Below are 17,190 nucleotides of genomic sequence, written 5' to 3'. Positions count from 1 at the left end.
TGCATGCATGTACTCTCTCAACACATAGATATACACAGATACACACAAAGACTTCATAGGATTGTTCCTCTTACGGGGTTACTTTCTGTGAAGGGGTTCCCCAACCCCCATTCTTCGCTGCCACCTGGCCTTATATTGTCTGAGAACTGATCTCGTCTTGCTTTCTAATTATATTTAATTTGATTCCAATGTGTCTGTTGTTGTTAGGTGTCCTCATCCTCTTCTTTCTCCCTTTCTCCCCCCTCTATTGGGGGTAACATTCCGTCACAATTAGAGCTCATCTGGAGCATAGCTGACCTGGTCTCACCTTACTGGGTGTATGTGAAAGACATGAAGCGTATGTGTATCTATTTGTGTTTATACGCGTGTGAAACGTGGGTGTGAAGAATACTATTTTCTTTTGTGTGCATCAAAAAACAAAACAAAATATGCATAATCCTAAATATAAAATCATCCTTTTCCCATTATTCATTATTTGTCTCTCTCTCCTCCCTTGCTTCCTCAGTGTGCTGTTCAGGTGAAGCTGGAGCTAGGGCATCGAGCCCAGGTTAGGAAGAAACCCACCGTGGAGGGTTTTACCCACGATTGGATGGTGTTTGTTCGCGGACCCGAGCACAGTAACATTCAGCACTTTGTGGAGAAAGTCGTCTTTCACTTGCATGAAAGCTTTCCTAGGCCAAAAAGAGGTAGGGGCTGAAATACAAAGGGGGTGATGATTTTTTTTTAAGTGTTTGTTTTAGGAGAGAGCAAGGGGGAAAACAATTGACTTTGCCAGTGAGATTCTCTCCCCTCCTCCTTCCTTCCCTCCTTCCTTGTATGTTTGCTGAGCTCTCAGATTGGTGTTTGCTGCGGCTAGGAAGCAAGAGGCTCCCAGCCCAGTCTCTCTGGCTTTTCAAAAGTCACCGCATGTAAAAGGACCATCAGGTGTACAGTATTTTCTTTTCCAAAGCAAGAATTCGCCAGTCCTTCGGGGTTAGCTGCTTAGGTTGTGGATGGTACAATCGTTAAGGGTTGGGGGTGGGGCTGGAGAGAATAAATGGCATTCGCGTTTTTCCAGAAAAAAAAAAATTGAGTTTGATTTGCAGTATTTTAAAACAAAAATGCATCGTGAGTATTTGTTTCCTGTTCAAGTATCCGTGTTTCTCGCACCGATCTTTGCTTTATAGCATGTTGTTTGAAGGTTACCACAGACTTCTTTTTCTCCCCCTCTGTACTAGGTCTTCCCAGCCTTATCTTTATGTCTGAATAAAGGTTTAATCTTCCCTGCTCGTTGATGGCACTTGGTCCCGCCTAGAGACAGAGTGTTTTAAGCGGGTGGGGTCCCGATGTTAGCTTTAGGGGAAGAGTTTGCAGTCTGAGGTTGTTTTGTGAAAATGTTTCTTAAGTTTCAGAAGGAACACTTGTCTTATGCTTCGAAGGCTTCACCACCTTGTTTCTTTGACTTTTTTTTTTAAGTTTGCATAATCCTGCCTAGTCTGTACTATTTCAAACGTTTTTCTGTGCAAAGCAAGACAGTTTTCAAACAAGACAGTTTGTAATGTCACAGGATATTGGGAAAAGAGGTTTGGGTAACCTCAATTTCAGTTTCTTTCACCCTCATGGAAGCTACTGTCTGGTTGTTTTAGTTGGATTAGTGGAGGTAACAGTACCATTACAATAAGGTGCTTTGTTTGTGAGCAGGTTTATTTATCTAAGTAGACACAATGGTTAGTAGTTATCTCCTATTTGATCTGTAATCTTTATTGGCATCTAGAACTCCTGCAGTTCCTTAGAACAACATCATAATAAATCCATTCTGCTTAGAGCTATGTGGGAATTATTGAACATACAGGCAGTAAATAAAGAGAGGAGAAATGCAGGGTCGAGTGTAGAGGTGGCAGAGGTTGTTTTGATGCGTTTTTTGTTTCCCAAGCTCAAGTGGTGAAGGGCTGTGTTGTGTTTTCTTTTCCTGACTTAGTTTGTAATGCCCTTTTCAAATGGGAGAAGTTGAGTTTGACAGGCTTTGTCTGATGATTAATAAATGAATTACATTTCTAGTACAAGAAATACGCCTTGCTAGTAGGAACTATTTAGATTGGATTTTGTATCCAAGCATAACCAGAGAAATAATTATTCTTTAACTGAACCCTGTTTTGTATCTCAAAGTCCTGATACTGAATAGACTGTCAGGTCTTAATTACTGTACAGGATTGGGTATGATGGCTCTTAGTATCTTTTCTTCTGGGGTTTGTTAGTCACTGCAGTGTTTTTAACAAAAGAAGCCATCTACCCCTGAGACTCTTGGTACCCAAGGTTGCCATTATCTGAGTGCTATTGACTTGGGATGTTTAAAAAAATTCACAGTTTATTTAAAGAAATATTTGATGTTTTGGTAGAAGGAGCCCAATTTTATTTTTGGCATAAAGTACAGTAATTGAGGTAACTGTTTATATACTGTGACGATGAACAGATTGGCATTCAGAAATTTCAAGATTAAGAATTGTTTTTCACATAGCTCCATCTCTGCTCTAGTGGGTGTGTGGTGTGTGACACTCTCCCTTTATTTCCTATACTTAATGATTTTTCTGTCCAGCCTGAGGGAACATGACTCTGCAGCCCAGACCTGGGAGTTGTTGCTAGGTGTGGTGTGCTGCTTCTTTAATAGTAGGACAATTTCTGGTGTTTCAAGAGTGAGATGTCCGATTGTTGGTAGAATACTTTTGTTTATTCTCAGGTGTGAATAACTTTTATTTCTTCAAAAAAAAAAAGAGAGAGACATGTAAGCCATTGTTTTAAAATGTTTATTTTTTGGATTTTTATTTGTATATGTTTTTTCCGTGATGTGACAAGTGCTGGGAAAAATGCCAGCTTGCATAGCCTGGGAGAGACCTTGTCATATTGTAATTACACATGACTCAGATTGGAAGAGAACATTTCTCTGTTCATTGGGAACAGTTGTAAGTTCAAGCAACACCAAACATGCCACTCATTCCTGTGACTGATTTCAGTTTATTGAAATAAGACAATTTCAAAATGACAACAATGATGATAGAACAGGCACACCAGAAATTTTTAAATTTACTCCTGTCCTCTTAAGGCCCTGCATCATAGTGGCATGATAAAATCTCACTAATGAGGGGAATGCCAATCTGACTTAGTGAAAAGTCTGAACTATGGGTGGTTTTAAAAGAAATGTAGTTTTTTTAAACTTTCAATTTAATCAAAATAATCAATTTAACCAAATTCAACTTTCATATTACAAAAATGAATTATAATAGATAACATAAAATAAATTATGTAAAATTAACATACATAATATGCCACATCTCAGATACCTGTAAGTATCCTCTATATCTTTGTATCTATATTATATGAATGCATCCTGTAAGAATACAGAAATCCTTAAATATAAAAGAATGAAATGCTGGACCTACAAGTTGATTTAGTCGTTAATTTATTGTTTTGAAAAACCCAATTTCTTTTTACTTGAGAGTAATCTCCTGAGACTATAGAGGAAGAAATTACAATACTTTGAACTTTTTACTTAATTGGAATTACATATCCCTTTTTTGAGTTTTGATTTGCTGGGATTCAAATTAATGAAGTTTTGCTGTTCCACTAATACATGTGCAGGAGACCTGTATTTGAAAAGTACTTACAGTCAGTTTATCTGTTAAAGCCCTAGATTTTAATTGAATAATGTTGCCTGGGACATAGAGCATCTACTGTTAAGGAATTAGGCAGGTGGTACTGTTGTTGTTAAAACTACCTAGTTGTAAAAAACAAAATACAACCTCCATGCTTATTTATTTGAACTGGATTTATAATGGTCTACTCTGACCATGTATAAGGCATACCTACAGTGCTTCATGTTAAATATTAATGCCTTCATTTGCAGGAAGATGTGAATTTGAGTGAACTTTCTTTCTAATTATAGCTATTTCTAGCATTGCAATCTGTTCAGTTGACATTTATGATATTAAATCTGTTGCTTATTATTTTCTGTAAGCTAATTTGATGACTAATAGTATAGTTCTGTAAGCTAATTTGACTACTAGTATAATTTGATGGCTTTCCAGTTGAAGCCAGATCCCTTTCTGGGGAGGGGTGAGGGGCTCAGAGTGAGGGGAAAGAGGGAGATAGAAAAACATAAAACACAATAAATCTAAGCCTAGAAGGTGTACTTTGATTTAGCATTCTGTAATCCTGACTTTAATCTTTAATGTTGAATTTATATGCTAAATCATTTTGGCGAATTTTTACAAAGCACCTGGGGTGGGGTGGGGGAGGGGGAAGTTTTTAAGATGTTTGACTACATTTGCTTGTTTGGAGTCCCAAGTAAGGTTTTCAAAAAAACTTTGCCTGTAAGAAAGTAATCATCTGTAATAGCATTTTGAAGTGAGACCTATTGCTTTCCCAAAAACTATGTTATGGTGAAGATGTGATTTCGAATCCATTCATATACGTTGATCTTAATTCTATCTTTGAACATCATGTAATGGTCTTCCTTGTAGTCTGTAGGATTGAATCCAAGCAATGCTGGTTTATTGCCTCCCCCTTACCCCCATGAAAGGCTAGTCACACAAAAGGAAGGCATCTCATTTTGTCTAGTATGATATTAAAGGTTTCACAGACTGACAGAATCATTGCTTCTCCTTTTGATAATCTTGCCATGTAAACAGGTATCACAGTATACTTTATTTGTTTTTTGGGTAGTTGGGGAGAATGCTCCATGACTATTGATCTTTTTCCCTCTATCCATTTACCGTAGTATTTATCCCTGTATATATAGGTTTGTCAGTGTGAATTGGAATATTTGCTTTTGTATTTACCTGTCAGTGTGTATGGGGTAGAAATGACTAATGGGCGGTTGTAGGGCAGAACTAGACAGGGAAATACCCTTTTATTTTAAAATTTTACTTTCATTCATTAAAGCATTAAAAATGTATCTGGTCTTTGAATCAGAGTGCTTTGCATTGTCCTTTATAAAATTTTTTTTCTTTTTCTATGTTGTGCTTTTATTTGCATTATTTACAATCTTCTCATCTATCTGAATCATGTCCATCTCCCTACCAAGAGAAGGCCATGTGCCATGTAGAATGAAAGACCCATTCTCTACCTGAGATTCTTAGAATTGTCAGAATTATTTAAAATGATACTTGCCTTACATCCTGAACTTCATTTATTTCTTCCTAACTCATATTATACTACCTGAATGCTTTATTTCTAATTTTAGCTATTACTGTATGTTATAAATTATCCAGTGACCTTTCTACTTCCTCATGTTACTGATACCTTAAGTTATTAGGGAAAATATAGTTTACCTCAAAGTTGCCAAAGAGAAATGATGGATTGTATATTTTCCAAAGAAAAGTGATCAATATGTCTATTAAAGTGTTTTCTTCAAAGTCCTTATGTAGTTTTAAACCCAAGTTATGGATGTAAAATAAATTTTTATTTTAGATCCTATGACAAAAATAAGGATACCAGTACCGATTTAAACCATGGCTTGGCATATAGTATATGAAATTCCAAAACATCTTTGAATCTTGTTCTGCTTCTTACTAGTGACCTTGGGCAAGTCACTTAACCTTGATGCTCTTTAGTTTTCTCCCCTATAAAATAAGGGAATTGGCCTAGATGACCTTTAAGGTAGCTTATTGTTCTAAGTCTATGATCCTTTGTTCCTGTGAACTAGGAGAAAATTGGCTGCTTATTACTAGAAATAATGTAATGTTTCTTTCATGCTCCTAACATAAGTTACTAAAATTCAAAAGTTTTTTAAAAGGGCATCAAGGATTCTGAAGACCTTGAATTTGCTATACATCTAATCACAGTTTAGGTGCCATTTGAATGTAATGTTTATTCAGTCAACAAATGTCTTTTGAGTGTGTAAGTTGTATAAGGTACTGTGTGTTTGCTGTGTGTGCTGTACAAAGGAGTGTAGACAGGGCATTAACCCTGAAGATTACACATTGTATTTGGAAAGGCAGTAACCACATCAAATATAGATGCTTGTGAAAAGGTAACTAAAAACACCAGGTAACACATGTGCTTACTTTATACATCTTCAGTTATTTTCTTAAATCACTGCTGAAAAATGTTCAGACATGGAGTAGGAATTAACCTGGAAGAATAATTAGGACCTTTACGAGAAAATAGTGGAAGAAAAAACTCATACACAACACAAAATAGTGATCTGTGCCTTTGATTTTCTCCTTACTCTTTCCTGTCTTATGCACACTTCAACCCCTCCCCCTCCCCCATCCCTCATCCCCCACAGCCAGTTTGAGGTTCTCCCTATGGGTGAAGAATGTGTGTGTGTAAAATAACTGAAATGAAATGACTCTTTTCATGAGCTGTTTCCTGATCACCCCAGCTGCTTGTCTCATGTCCTCAAATTACTTTGTATAAACTTTGTATGTATTTTGTACATTTTGTTTCCCTGATAGAATGTAAACTCCTTGATGACAGGTTTTTCCCCCTTTTTTTCCCCCTTGTATCCTCAACCCAGGGCCTGGTATGTAATGGGGTGCATAATAAATACTTGATTGATTGATAGGTGCATTATTGCTTCCCAAACTCAAAACCCTGAAAAAATGCTTTTTTTCCAATAGTTTTGAAAATTGTGAAATTTATTTTAAATTATTTTCAGAGGTGACAAAAGAAAGAAAATGTTGATTTATCTTTAAACTGTTGGTTAAAAAAAAAAACCAAATGATCTTTAAACATCTCCCAAAGTCACACTCCAGGAATATACCACCTAATGTTACTGGTCTGATGGGAAACCAAAACAACCTTGTAGTTACAATTATCTACAAGAAGAGTGATGAGAATGATGACTGACTGAACCATGGGCTTTAGTTAATGTGCAATAACAATGTTATTGTGAAAAAGTTGCTCCCTAAGGTCTGTTCCAGGTTGAGTTCATATGATTTATGATTTAAATGATGTTGATAAGGGTAACCTAATGTACTAATTTCTGCTTGTTATCCAGTAAGGTGTTGGTTGTGTTGAAGTAGTAGAGAGGCATTTTGGTCAAGGGAAGGAGAAATTCAGCTCTGTACTTGTTGAAAATTGCGTTCCTTCTTTCTCTTAATTTTAACCTGAATACTGAAACATACAATGTTGCCCTTATATGTGTCATTTTTCAATTGCTTAAAAAACTGTGATAAGTATATAGCATTATAATTCTTATAGCTCACCACTTCAGTTAAAACAACTTTTCATTACTAGTTAGCCATCCGTTGTTAGTTTTATTCTGATTATCTTGGAAGAAAAGACCTACCACTAACTAGCTATTGGACCTTGTACCACTTAGCCATTCTGTGTCTTGGTCACATCTATAAAATGAGGATGCTGGGCAATGAATTCTAAGGTCCCTTCCACCTTCGGGTCTAGGTTTCTATGAAAGATCATTTGTGTGCTTTAGTCATCTGTTGATGTTTTTGAAGAAAAAGACTGGAATTTATGTGAATTAGCAGGTTCTTAACTGTTAGCAACCAGCACAGAATCCATTTGGGCATAAAATTAAATGAACTGGGATTTTCAGGTTGTAACTCCTTCAGAGATGTCAAGAACTTAAAAAAAAATCTGAGGTCTTTTCATGCTGAATGTTTGCACACAGAATAACAAAGTCACAGAATCTTAAGAGCTAGAAGGAACCTCAGAAGTTATCTAATTGAAGTTTCTAAATACAGCAAGAATACCTTTTGTAGTATATTCAACACATGGTCATTCAACCTTTTTTTGCTTGTGGGATCCATTTGTTGAATCTAATTAGATTTATAACCAAATATGTGTATATATATATATATATGTATGCATGTGTATACATACACATGCATACATACACATGTATTTCATTACTGGAATTGTTTTTCCATCTTGAAGTGGAAATTTAATATAATCTTATCAAAACTATTACTTTTTCCAAAGTTCTTTAAATCTTGAAGGAAAGACAGTTTTGGTATGAACTATTTGTTTTTGTAGCACTGATAGTCGTTTTATGGGAGACAATAGTTCACTTAGGTGTTTTTCCTCCCCAAAGATAGAATATACTATAAATTTTTTCTTAAAGTACCAATAACAGCAGTAGATTCTAGGGGTGATTTGTAGCTTGCCCATTATTATTATCTTTAGACCTAAATTTATACAATATTTTACCTTTTAATCTATCCAGTACCTCTCTTTTTAGCTGTCTGATTATGCTAGATAACCATAAGTTTTGAATATTTAAAAATAGTGTTATTGTGGGCTTTTTAAAAAAAATCAACTATACCTCCCCCCAAAAAATATTTAATTAATGTGAGTTGCTGAATAATGACAGCCTTCTTTGTTTTGGGGGAAAAAGCCTATTTTACTAAGCTTTTCCCTTGCTTTTGAGTTCTCCCTTCCTGGTGTATTACTAGCAGCTGTTTTAAGGTGACTGCTCATGAAGATAAGAGAGTTGGCTATTGGGCTTTGGTTGTTTTTAGTGAGGTAGAAAACTTTCAAAAACATATATGTGGTCAGATTTCATGTTTACTCTTTAGATGTTTTGACTGCTGCTGGTCTTTTGTTGCTGGTCCTTGAATATATGGGTGCAAACAAAGTTGACTTATATGCTTCATTAAAAGATATAATGACATAATATAACATCAAAATCAAAACCCACTTCTGAGATTTTCCTTTCTGCTGTACAGAGGTGGAAAAACTGAAGTTACCTATATCTTGTTAGAACTGCCTTCCAGACCATTTGGGATCTAAATTATAACATTGTCATTCTGTTGTCATCTTTTGAAATGTTATTCTATTGAGCATAGATCCCCCCTTTTCTGAAATGATTGTTTCATGTAATTTGTTTTTCAATTAATTTTTTTGCTGCATATAATTTATTTCTGACTGTAAGTTAGAAAAAAATCTGCTTTTATATTTTGGAATACAGGCAGAAAAACAGGGTAGCATTGCTGAATTGATTTTTAGTCTTTTTGCCTACCTCCCACCATCCACCATGCAATTATTTATTAAGTAACAAACTAAAGCTCAGTTTCTTCTATATTCCTAGCAGTTGACTGCATGATGTGTAAACAAACTCCATGTGAAATTTATAGGAAAGATTTTGGCTATCAAGGGACCATTTTTCTAAGTGTGTTAAAGCTTAATTAACAGCTGTTGATCTTTGCATTTCTGCCCTTCCTACAGACCCATTCTATAACGTCTCTTTTGTGGATTTTAAAAATTAGGTAAAATTTTATGGTTGTAGAAATTTTGCTTATTTTAGATTTAATGAAAAATAACTTTTAAAGCTAGGGAGAGAATGAGTTTCTTGCTTTGACACAATAAAGCAGGTTTGTCTAGATTTCATAGATCAATAGGACTGTGCTTTTTGAGTTATATTTATTTTCATTTCTAAAGTCAACAACCAGGGACATGAAAGAGTTAGCTGTATTTTAGTAGTTGCTTGTTGATATGATTTGTTTTAAAAATGGTATTTTGTATTTTCTAACAACCAGAGCATTCACCTTTTAATTATCTGTTGGTAATGGGTTGGAAAAAGATGATGACTTAGAAAACTTAAGGTCTCTAGCACTCAAACCTCATTTTAATCAGTAAATTAAATCTACATCAACCTTTCTTACAAAAGCTTCCAACAAGAAGTTTTAATTGATTAATTAAAATTTCACCTGTTCTGCAAATCAACAGTGAAATAAATAGGTTAAAAAATTGGTAGCAGTGAGAAGTGGAAATAAAAGACAAGGAGAACCTTTAAACTACTTGCTCTTCATTAATTAAAATTGGCTATCTGATAGTCCTGGTATGAATTATGCTATCCATTACCCCATACTTTGCAGGATAAGGGCATTTACATTTCTGTAAGTGGGGGCTCGGATCTGTGTTATCTTTTAAAGTTAGAACTGTTCCTGTAAGTTCTGAGTACTGAAAATCTCAACAGATTTTTCTGTTCATTGGATATTTATTTCAGAATTCTAATGGAAATTGCTTAAACAGTATGTTCTGCTGTTCACTTGCAAAGTACTCATGTACTGTTTAAAATATTTTTTTTTCCCAATGCACAATGATTGTAATTGGTTTCAAGGCATGCTATTTGATAGAAGATAGTTTCTATCTGCCTGAAATATCTGGAATGTTTTGACAGTAATCTTAAATTCAATTACCTGGAACATAACTGTGAGAAACTTAAAAAGAAATTTCCTAAAGATTGGACATCAGAAAATAAGATTCTTTCCCTTTGTTTTTGACCATTACATTATATATGTTAAACATGTTTACTGTATGTTATTTTCTTATAAGATTAAAAATAATTTTTTAGGAAAATGATCACTTGATTTTTTCAAAAAATTGATTTAGAGTATTCTGCTGAAATTGCTTTGGCTGGAATTGTTAATCTTCGTGTAATTTTTTATATATTCAATTTGATCCCTTTGTAACTCTGTTGCATGTTGAGTGCAGTTGCACTGTTAGAAATTTATACAGGGATTTTTGTGGTAGATTATCTTTGTTTTACAGTAAAAGTAATTACTATATTCTTGACGGGGACGTGAGCAATACATAGGAACTTCATCTATCTCTGAGGAGCTTTTTAATATTTCATGTATTTTAAATAAGACCATCTTTGAATATTTTCCTGAAATGCTTAATAGCACACAAGTGTTTGACACTTATAATTAATTTTGAAAAGGAGAAATATCTACCATTGTGTATATGGTATATTTATCTTCTTCATCCTGTAATTGGAATGCTATAGCATAAAAAAGATGCTAAAGTTCACAAGATACGGTAAATTTGAGTGTAATTGTAAATTTAAAAGCCTATGCGCTGAGAGGCAGTTGGTCTGAGGGGATATAGTGATGACTATAGAAGTCCGGAAGCCCTTGGCTTAAGTCCCTCAGATACTTACTGGCTCTGTGACCTGGGGGAAGTCACTTAACCCCTGAGCCCTCTGGGTAGCTCACATAAGAATAGAATTTGCAAAGAAGATGTTGACCTGCATTGGTACAAGGAGTTTCCTCACCTGAGAATTCCCTAAACCAATGAAATCACAGGGGCTTAGTCCTTCTCCCTCACTCCTATCTAAAAATTTTTGAGGCTTACTATTTGGTTCATATTGCTTATGTTGGATTTTTGTGAGATTTTTTTGCTATGTATATCTTTATTATTTTAGTTTTTCAATTATCTGTAGAAGGAAATTTTTATAGAATCTATAACTTCATAAATTTACTAGGAAGAAATTTTACGTAGCATAAATTACTAATACAGGGATGGCACGTGTGTTCTGAATCCAGAGACTTCCCTGTCCCATGTGGTTTGCTTTTGCTGTGTCATATACTTTAAATCCTGAAAGGGTGGAGATTGCTGCTTGAGACTTGGATGACTGGTTACTAGTAACATTCATTTTGATTCGTACTTGATGTTTACTTTTTGGCTATGGGAATGTACTTTTATTGGGTGAAATTGTACTTATGATTTTGTTTCTAATGGATGGACCTTTTGGGTTAATGTCGATGACATTTAAAGGTGTAATTTTGAGAAAGCAATCATAAACCAAAAAACATTTTGATATAATGAACTGCAAGAGGGGAAAAAGTAGTCACTATTGTTAAAGAGTTTAAGCATTCAAGTTACAGAAGATGTTTTAATGTTAAGTGCATGGTTTAAGTAGTTACTTGGTTTTTGAGATAGAAGAAAAAACAACTATTTTCTTAATGAAAATGAGTTTTCCATTTTATTCAATGACTATGATAAAGCAGGTGGGATAAATTTACCTTAAACACAGTAAAATTAGAGATTATCTTCATGAAGTGATTGGATTACATGACCTCTAAGGACCTTTCCAATTTTAAAGTCACTGATTTATTCTAGGATTCAGTGATCTATGGAAAACTACCCTTTCCCTACTTACTGGTTTAAAACTATGTGAACTATGATATAATCACTCATGTTGGCTACATACTGAAATAGTGAAAATAGGAATAATTTTATGGGAGTAGGTATAATATCATTAGAGGAGAATCTCAAATTGTACTTTGGTAGTCTGATTGAATACATGTACAAAAAATGTTTTCAAAAATTTACCCCAGACTGAGCTTTGTCTTTGGGCATCTCTTGATTAGTTATTTAAATGGAAATGGCAAATGAAGTTCTTTTTTGCTACCAATTACAGACGGTAGCATTATATTCAGTGGCTACTGAAAGGATGATCGGTATTATCTTTTTCTTTGCTGTGACCTCTAAATTGTAGGTTCATCAGTTAGTCAGCAGCTGTTTATTAAGTTGGTTTTACATTCTCCAAGAGAGAACTGTATTTGAATGGGGATAAAACAAAGGATCTCTGTCTGGATCTCTTTTATAACATGGTGAATTGGTCTCCTTAATTTTTAGCTGATTGTTTTTAGTATATTGTTTAGTAATATATAAAGCTTAAAATTCAGGGATGAAACAATGTGAATGGTAACTTAATGTTATGATAGCCTATAATAAAACTTAATGTATTGGATTCTGAAAACAGGAATACTTCTAGAGTACAGCTGAATCTTCAAAGTTTGTGGCAAGTATAAACATTATATGTAGAAGACTGTTAGTTTAGGAACAGATGCAAAATTATGGTAACAAGCATATATGTGTGTGTTTACACAGACAATCAAAACAAGAATTGTTTAAGTACTAAGTATATCTGTTTATATACATATGTGTATGTTTGTATGTATAATGGAAGCATATTTCCTAGTGAGAAGGGGTGTACAGGACAAGGTGTTCTGTACTTATAGACTTGGAAATAACTTAAGACTTTTTTTACAGTATTATAAAAAAGACATTATTTTTGCTTTGGCATGCTTAAAAACTAAAGGGCAAGTGATCCAAAAAGAATAATCTTGAAATTCAATAGCAAGAAAGCTACTTGACATTGTGGGCTGGAGGCCAGCAAACATAGGGCTTTCATTGAGTGTGGGCCTTAGACAGGCCTAGAATTTAAAGAGACAGGGTACCGTACCCTAGAAGAGAAAAGTGTCCTGTATTATTTGTTTACTTGAGGAAAAAAAACAGTTTTAAAAGTTTTCTCTAGAGAATCTTTGTTCCATGAGCTTTTTAAGTATTGGAAGACACTGGGGGAATTTTACTAACTTCTGCATCCCTAATAACCTTTTTTTTGTGAAGTTGAGTGCAATGTAAAATTTATTAAGAACATAAAAGACTTTTCAAATAAGGAGACTTTATAACTAGTAATGTATAGTTTTATACAGGTTCTTCTGCAATCTGTTCTGTCCTATCATTCAGTTTAAGAAGAAAAAAAAAACATCTCCAAACTTGCTGTTTTGTTCTGTGTCTGTTCTCTTGTTCAATAAGAATTTTTAAGTGCCTACTATGTTCCTCAGGAACAGTATTTCAGTAAAATAGTTTTTTAAAAAGATTTGAATAACTAAGGCTCCAAATTCTCTCTATCTAGGCCATCGTTTCCCATTTGTCTTGAATCTCCACGGGGACAGAACCAGTCCCTTTTTGCTGGCCATGTGCTGTGAGAACTAGGACTTGTGTGTAATTTAAGATTATGCAGTAGTTAAACTTGTGCACAAAATATGCACAGTTTAGCATAATTTAATTTCCTTCACTTTTTTTTTTAAAGAAAAATCATTTCAGTGACATGACAGTAAAAGAATTTGTGGAGTAGTTCCTCAAAGCCAAAGGGTATTAACCCTGAATTTGAAATCTAGTTTTAAATGCAGATTATGTGCATGATGAACCTTCATTGGTAGTGAGATTTCAATCCAACAAAAATTGAAGACGTGCCTATTGTGTTTCATTTAATATAATTTAAACTAATCACAAATGCAAATCATTTAGGTTATAATAGTTTTTATTCATTGTCATTTCCCTCCTTTTAGTTTTTGATCATTAAAAAGCTAAATTACAGAGAAAAACCAAAATTAAACAAAAAACCTAAATTGTTTAAACAAAAGAAAATTTCCCAAATATTTTTGTTTTCCTACTTGAGGCATAACTTAAACCATATTCTTAAATACCTGAAATAGGGTTGAAAGCATAGACTTAGTTGCATCTACTTCTTCAGATGCCAACACTTTTGCATGGCATGTAATAAAACTACACAGTAGCTTTACTTGACTAGAATCATTGTTATGTTAATATTTTCTTTAACAATATGGCAATATGATTGACTTATTGGAAACCCAGTCTGACCAAAAAGAAGTTGAGAGAATTAGAATCATTCTGACTCTTAAAACACTTAGTTTAAAACTTATTGGGGGGGTGTTGTTCTAGCATGAATCTTGTCATGTGTCAAATGGGAAACGGTACAAAACTAAGGGTCTTAATTTTTTTTTTCTACTCACTGTCCTTTATCATCCTTATTCTTCAGAAAATTAAGGTTAGTAATTTATACCATAACAGAATGGAAAACTTTTGTTTTTATTTGTCCTTTTCAATTAACTCTTAGTTCTTACCTATAGCATCTTAACAGATACTAGAAACAGTATGATGACTTATTGTTTTTGTTATTAAAAAGCAACAAAAAACTGTTATTACTAATTTTTAAGTGGAAAATTGGAATCTTAGAGGAATTCAATTAAGTTCATTTAAAGATTTTTGTATTAGAATTTTGGGGACTATACAAGGTGAGATGATTTCTGTAGCTTTCCATATGAATTCTGGCAAAGATCTGGCAAATAATTAGTTATAACAGTGAGTAAATGTATGTGCCTTTATTTTTTAGTCTAATTCTATTTCTTAGATAGCTAAAAAGTTTCACAGTAATTAGTAGTTTTTGCAAGTGGGTTTTTAATAATGCAGAATGTTAAATATCTGGTGTTTATCTTGTGTGGCTGGCACCCCAGCAATCAAGAAGTGACTCTGGAGGCTATACATGTGAATAAAAGTTAACAGTTAGCAAAAATTAGGTTGTCAAATAAATAGACTGGCTATGGAATAATTTTGTTTGCATTATCCATTCAATTGGCAGAAAATTAAATGGAAATGATCTGGTTACTAAAGACCAGCTCTGTTATTAGATCAGTTGAACTTTTGATATTATAGTTAAAGGCAAAGTTAAACAGTTGCTGTAGATTTTGCCAGTACCTTTGCAAAATTTGTTTGACCCTATTAGTTTTAGATGCTATCATCTCTGTTTTGCAGAGATATTTACTGGGTTAGATGGCAATCTTTCCATCATAATGATTTGAACTGCTGATTTGCAGGAAGTGATATAACAGAAAATGAGTTAACTTGAATATTTCTCTGTGACTCCAAACCTTGGAATGTGACAATTTCAGAAATTTTTATTTTTACAAGCACTAATATTTCCAAATATCTGTTTAAGATAGAAAGTTATCATGGAGATTTGTTTGATATTTGCATAATTATTATAAATTATAAAAATTGTTTTATGTCTAGCCTTGACAATTGACTGTTTAAACATACTAGCTATCTTTACAATTTAAGAGTGTAGAGGAAATACTAATCTACTGACTTAAAAATTTAGTTGGGTGTGAGTCGACAATTAAACAAAGTTCATCTACCTTGAAAAATTGATGAAATTAAATATATCAAGGTTATGTAGTTATCATTTTTGCATAATAAGTTTTCCCTATTAACGCAAGTTGCAAAATCTTTTCTTTTTAAGGCTGTACAACATGAGATTTTGGAATTCACAGCTTTATGATTAGATCAGTGTGTTTGCCTCAAGGCTTCAGTCATTACTGAAAATTTCTGTTTCCTTGTTTAAAATAATACTACTTAAAAATGATATCTGGCCTTGGAGTAGTTGTATGAAAACTACTGAAGCAAATTACAAGTGGTTAAGATTTTCATGCAATCAAGATGCTGAAGATAAATTACAGTGTTTTAAAGAGAAAATTCAATGTCATTTTGCATAAAAGTTTAGTGGTTTATTCATTAATCTAAAATAACTGGCTTATAAATACTTTATCAGTGATAAAACTGCTCAGCATGTAAAATGAGGGCACAAAGGCTTATTGCAAATTAAGGGCACAATGAGTACTAACGGACTTTCCAGCCATCTCCAGCTGTGAGATTATTATAGTTTTTGCAAACCCTTTTCTCTCAAAACTAAATCAAGAATGGTAGACTCCTGATAAAAAGAAGTGTATAAAAGCCTAACTAATCCTTAGATGAGTTACTTCAAACGTGCCAAGATAGAATAAAGTCAGTTAATAGCATGGATTAAAGGTTACTCTGTATGCATTTTTATCACTCATGTTTAGAATTTTGTTGTATGTTAATACATTTAGCCGATCTTATTTCCTAAGGAAAAAAGAGAGGAAATAAAATTAAATGTGAGGGATTACATAATCATATTATGAAGAAATTTAGCACCAGGTTGGCCTGCCAGTTTTGACTGCAAAGAGAGGAAAAGCAAGCTATATATATAAAATTGAGCAAGGAGTTCTGGATAAGTGGCTCTGATTTTTTGAAATGTCTGTTTTTAGGATAAAGAGAATTATTGTGAGCAGTTTCATACAGTTATCCTCAATCTACATCTATAAATCCATTCATTAGTTAGGTTTTTCAGAAATAGGACCTTTTGGTATTTGATACGCACACATAGTTGCAAATATGGAAAAGAGGGAAGAAATCCAGAAATGAAACTGGAATTAACATTAAAAGCACCTACTGTAACCTTTGTAAGATTATATTCTGGCTTCTTTTTGCATAGAATCTTTCTTATTCTCATAGTGAAGTAGAAGAGAGTGTGTGGGGTAAGATTGGGGAATTTAAGCATTCTTTGTTGTTCTTTCGTATACCCCAAAGGATGAGTTCTCCCATGTGAAAGGCTAGGTTATATTGTCTCACTGTTAGCTCAGGGATTAAGTATTCACTACCTGCTTTTATCTTTTGGAATAGTTTTTCCATTAAAACTGGCATATTATAATGGAGCTGCCAGCAGTATTGTATTAAGGAAAATGATTTGGCTTCTTGCCATTGGCAGGAGTGGGGGAAAACCTGAGAAAATATCTACCACTCTTACTATGTTTTAGTGGCTATATATGTAGCCTTTATAATATTTTTTTATGTTAAAAACTTTAGATGGTGAGAGATGTTAAAAGCCTTTTTCGCCCAGTGGCCAGCTCAGTGACGGACCAAACTGTGAGTTGCCAAAGGCTATACTGCAGTTATACTTTATCATCTAACTGTCATGGTTGTGTATCTCAATTGTCATTTTTTAATAGTAAATAACACCAT

The 17,190-nt window shown here is 33.8% G+C and overlaps 1 protein-coding gene across 3 annotated transcripts in view; it reads left to right on the top strand.

The window, feature by feature from the left end:
• The window catches only part of MLLT3 (MLLT3 super elongation complex subunit), a 289,127-nt gene that overhangs the window by 722 nt on the left and 271,215 nt on the right, over positions 1-17,190 (top strand). For all 3 annotated transcript variants that reach the window (XM_027859116.1, XM_027859115.1, XM_027859113.1), the window contains exon 2: positions 506-686. In XM_027859116.1, coding sequence (XP_027714917.1) covers positions 590-686 — 97 coding nt within the window. In that variant the 5' untranslated portion in view covers positions 506-589. The remainder of the gene's footprint in view (positions 1-505; positions 687-17,190) is intronic.

Source organism: Vombatus ursinus, unplaced genomic scaffold (assembly GCF_900497805.2).
Source record: "Vombatus ursinus unplaced genomic scaffold, bare-nosed wombat genome assembly UNPS02014158.1, whole genome shotgun sequence".
Lineage (NCBI taxonomy): Eukaryota > Metazoa > Chordata > Mammalia > Diprotodontia > Vombatidae > Vombatus > Vombatus ursinus.
Note: the sequence above shows the minus strand (reverse complement) of the source record. Positions and strands in the feature narration are given on the sequence as shown.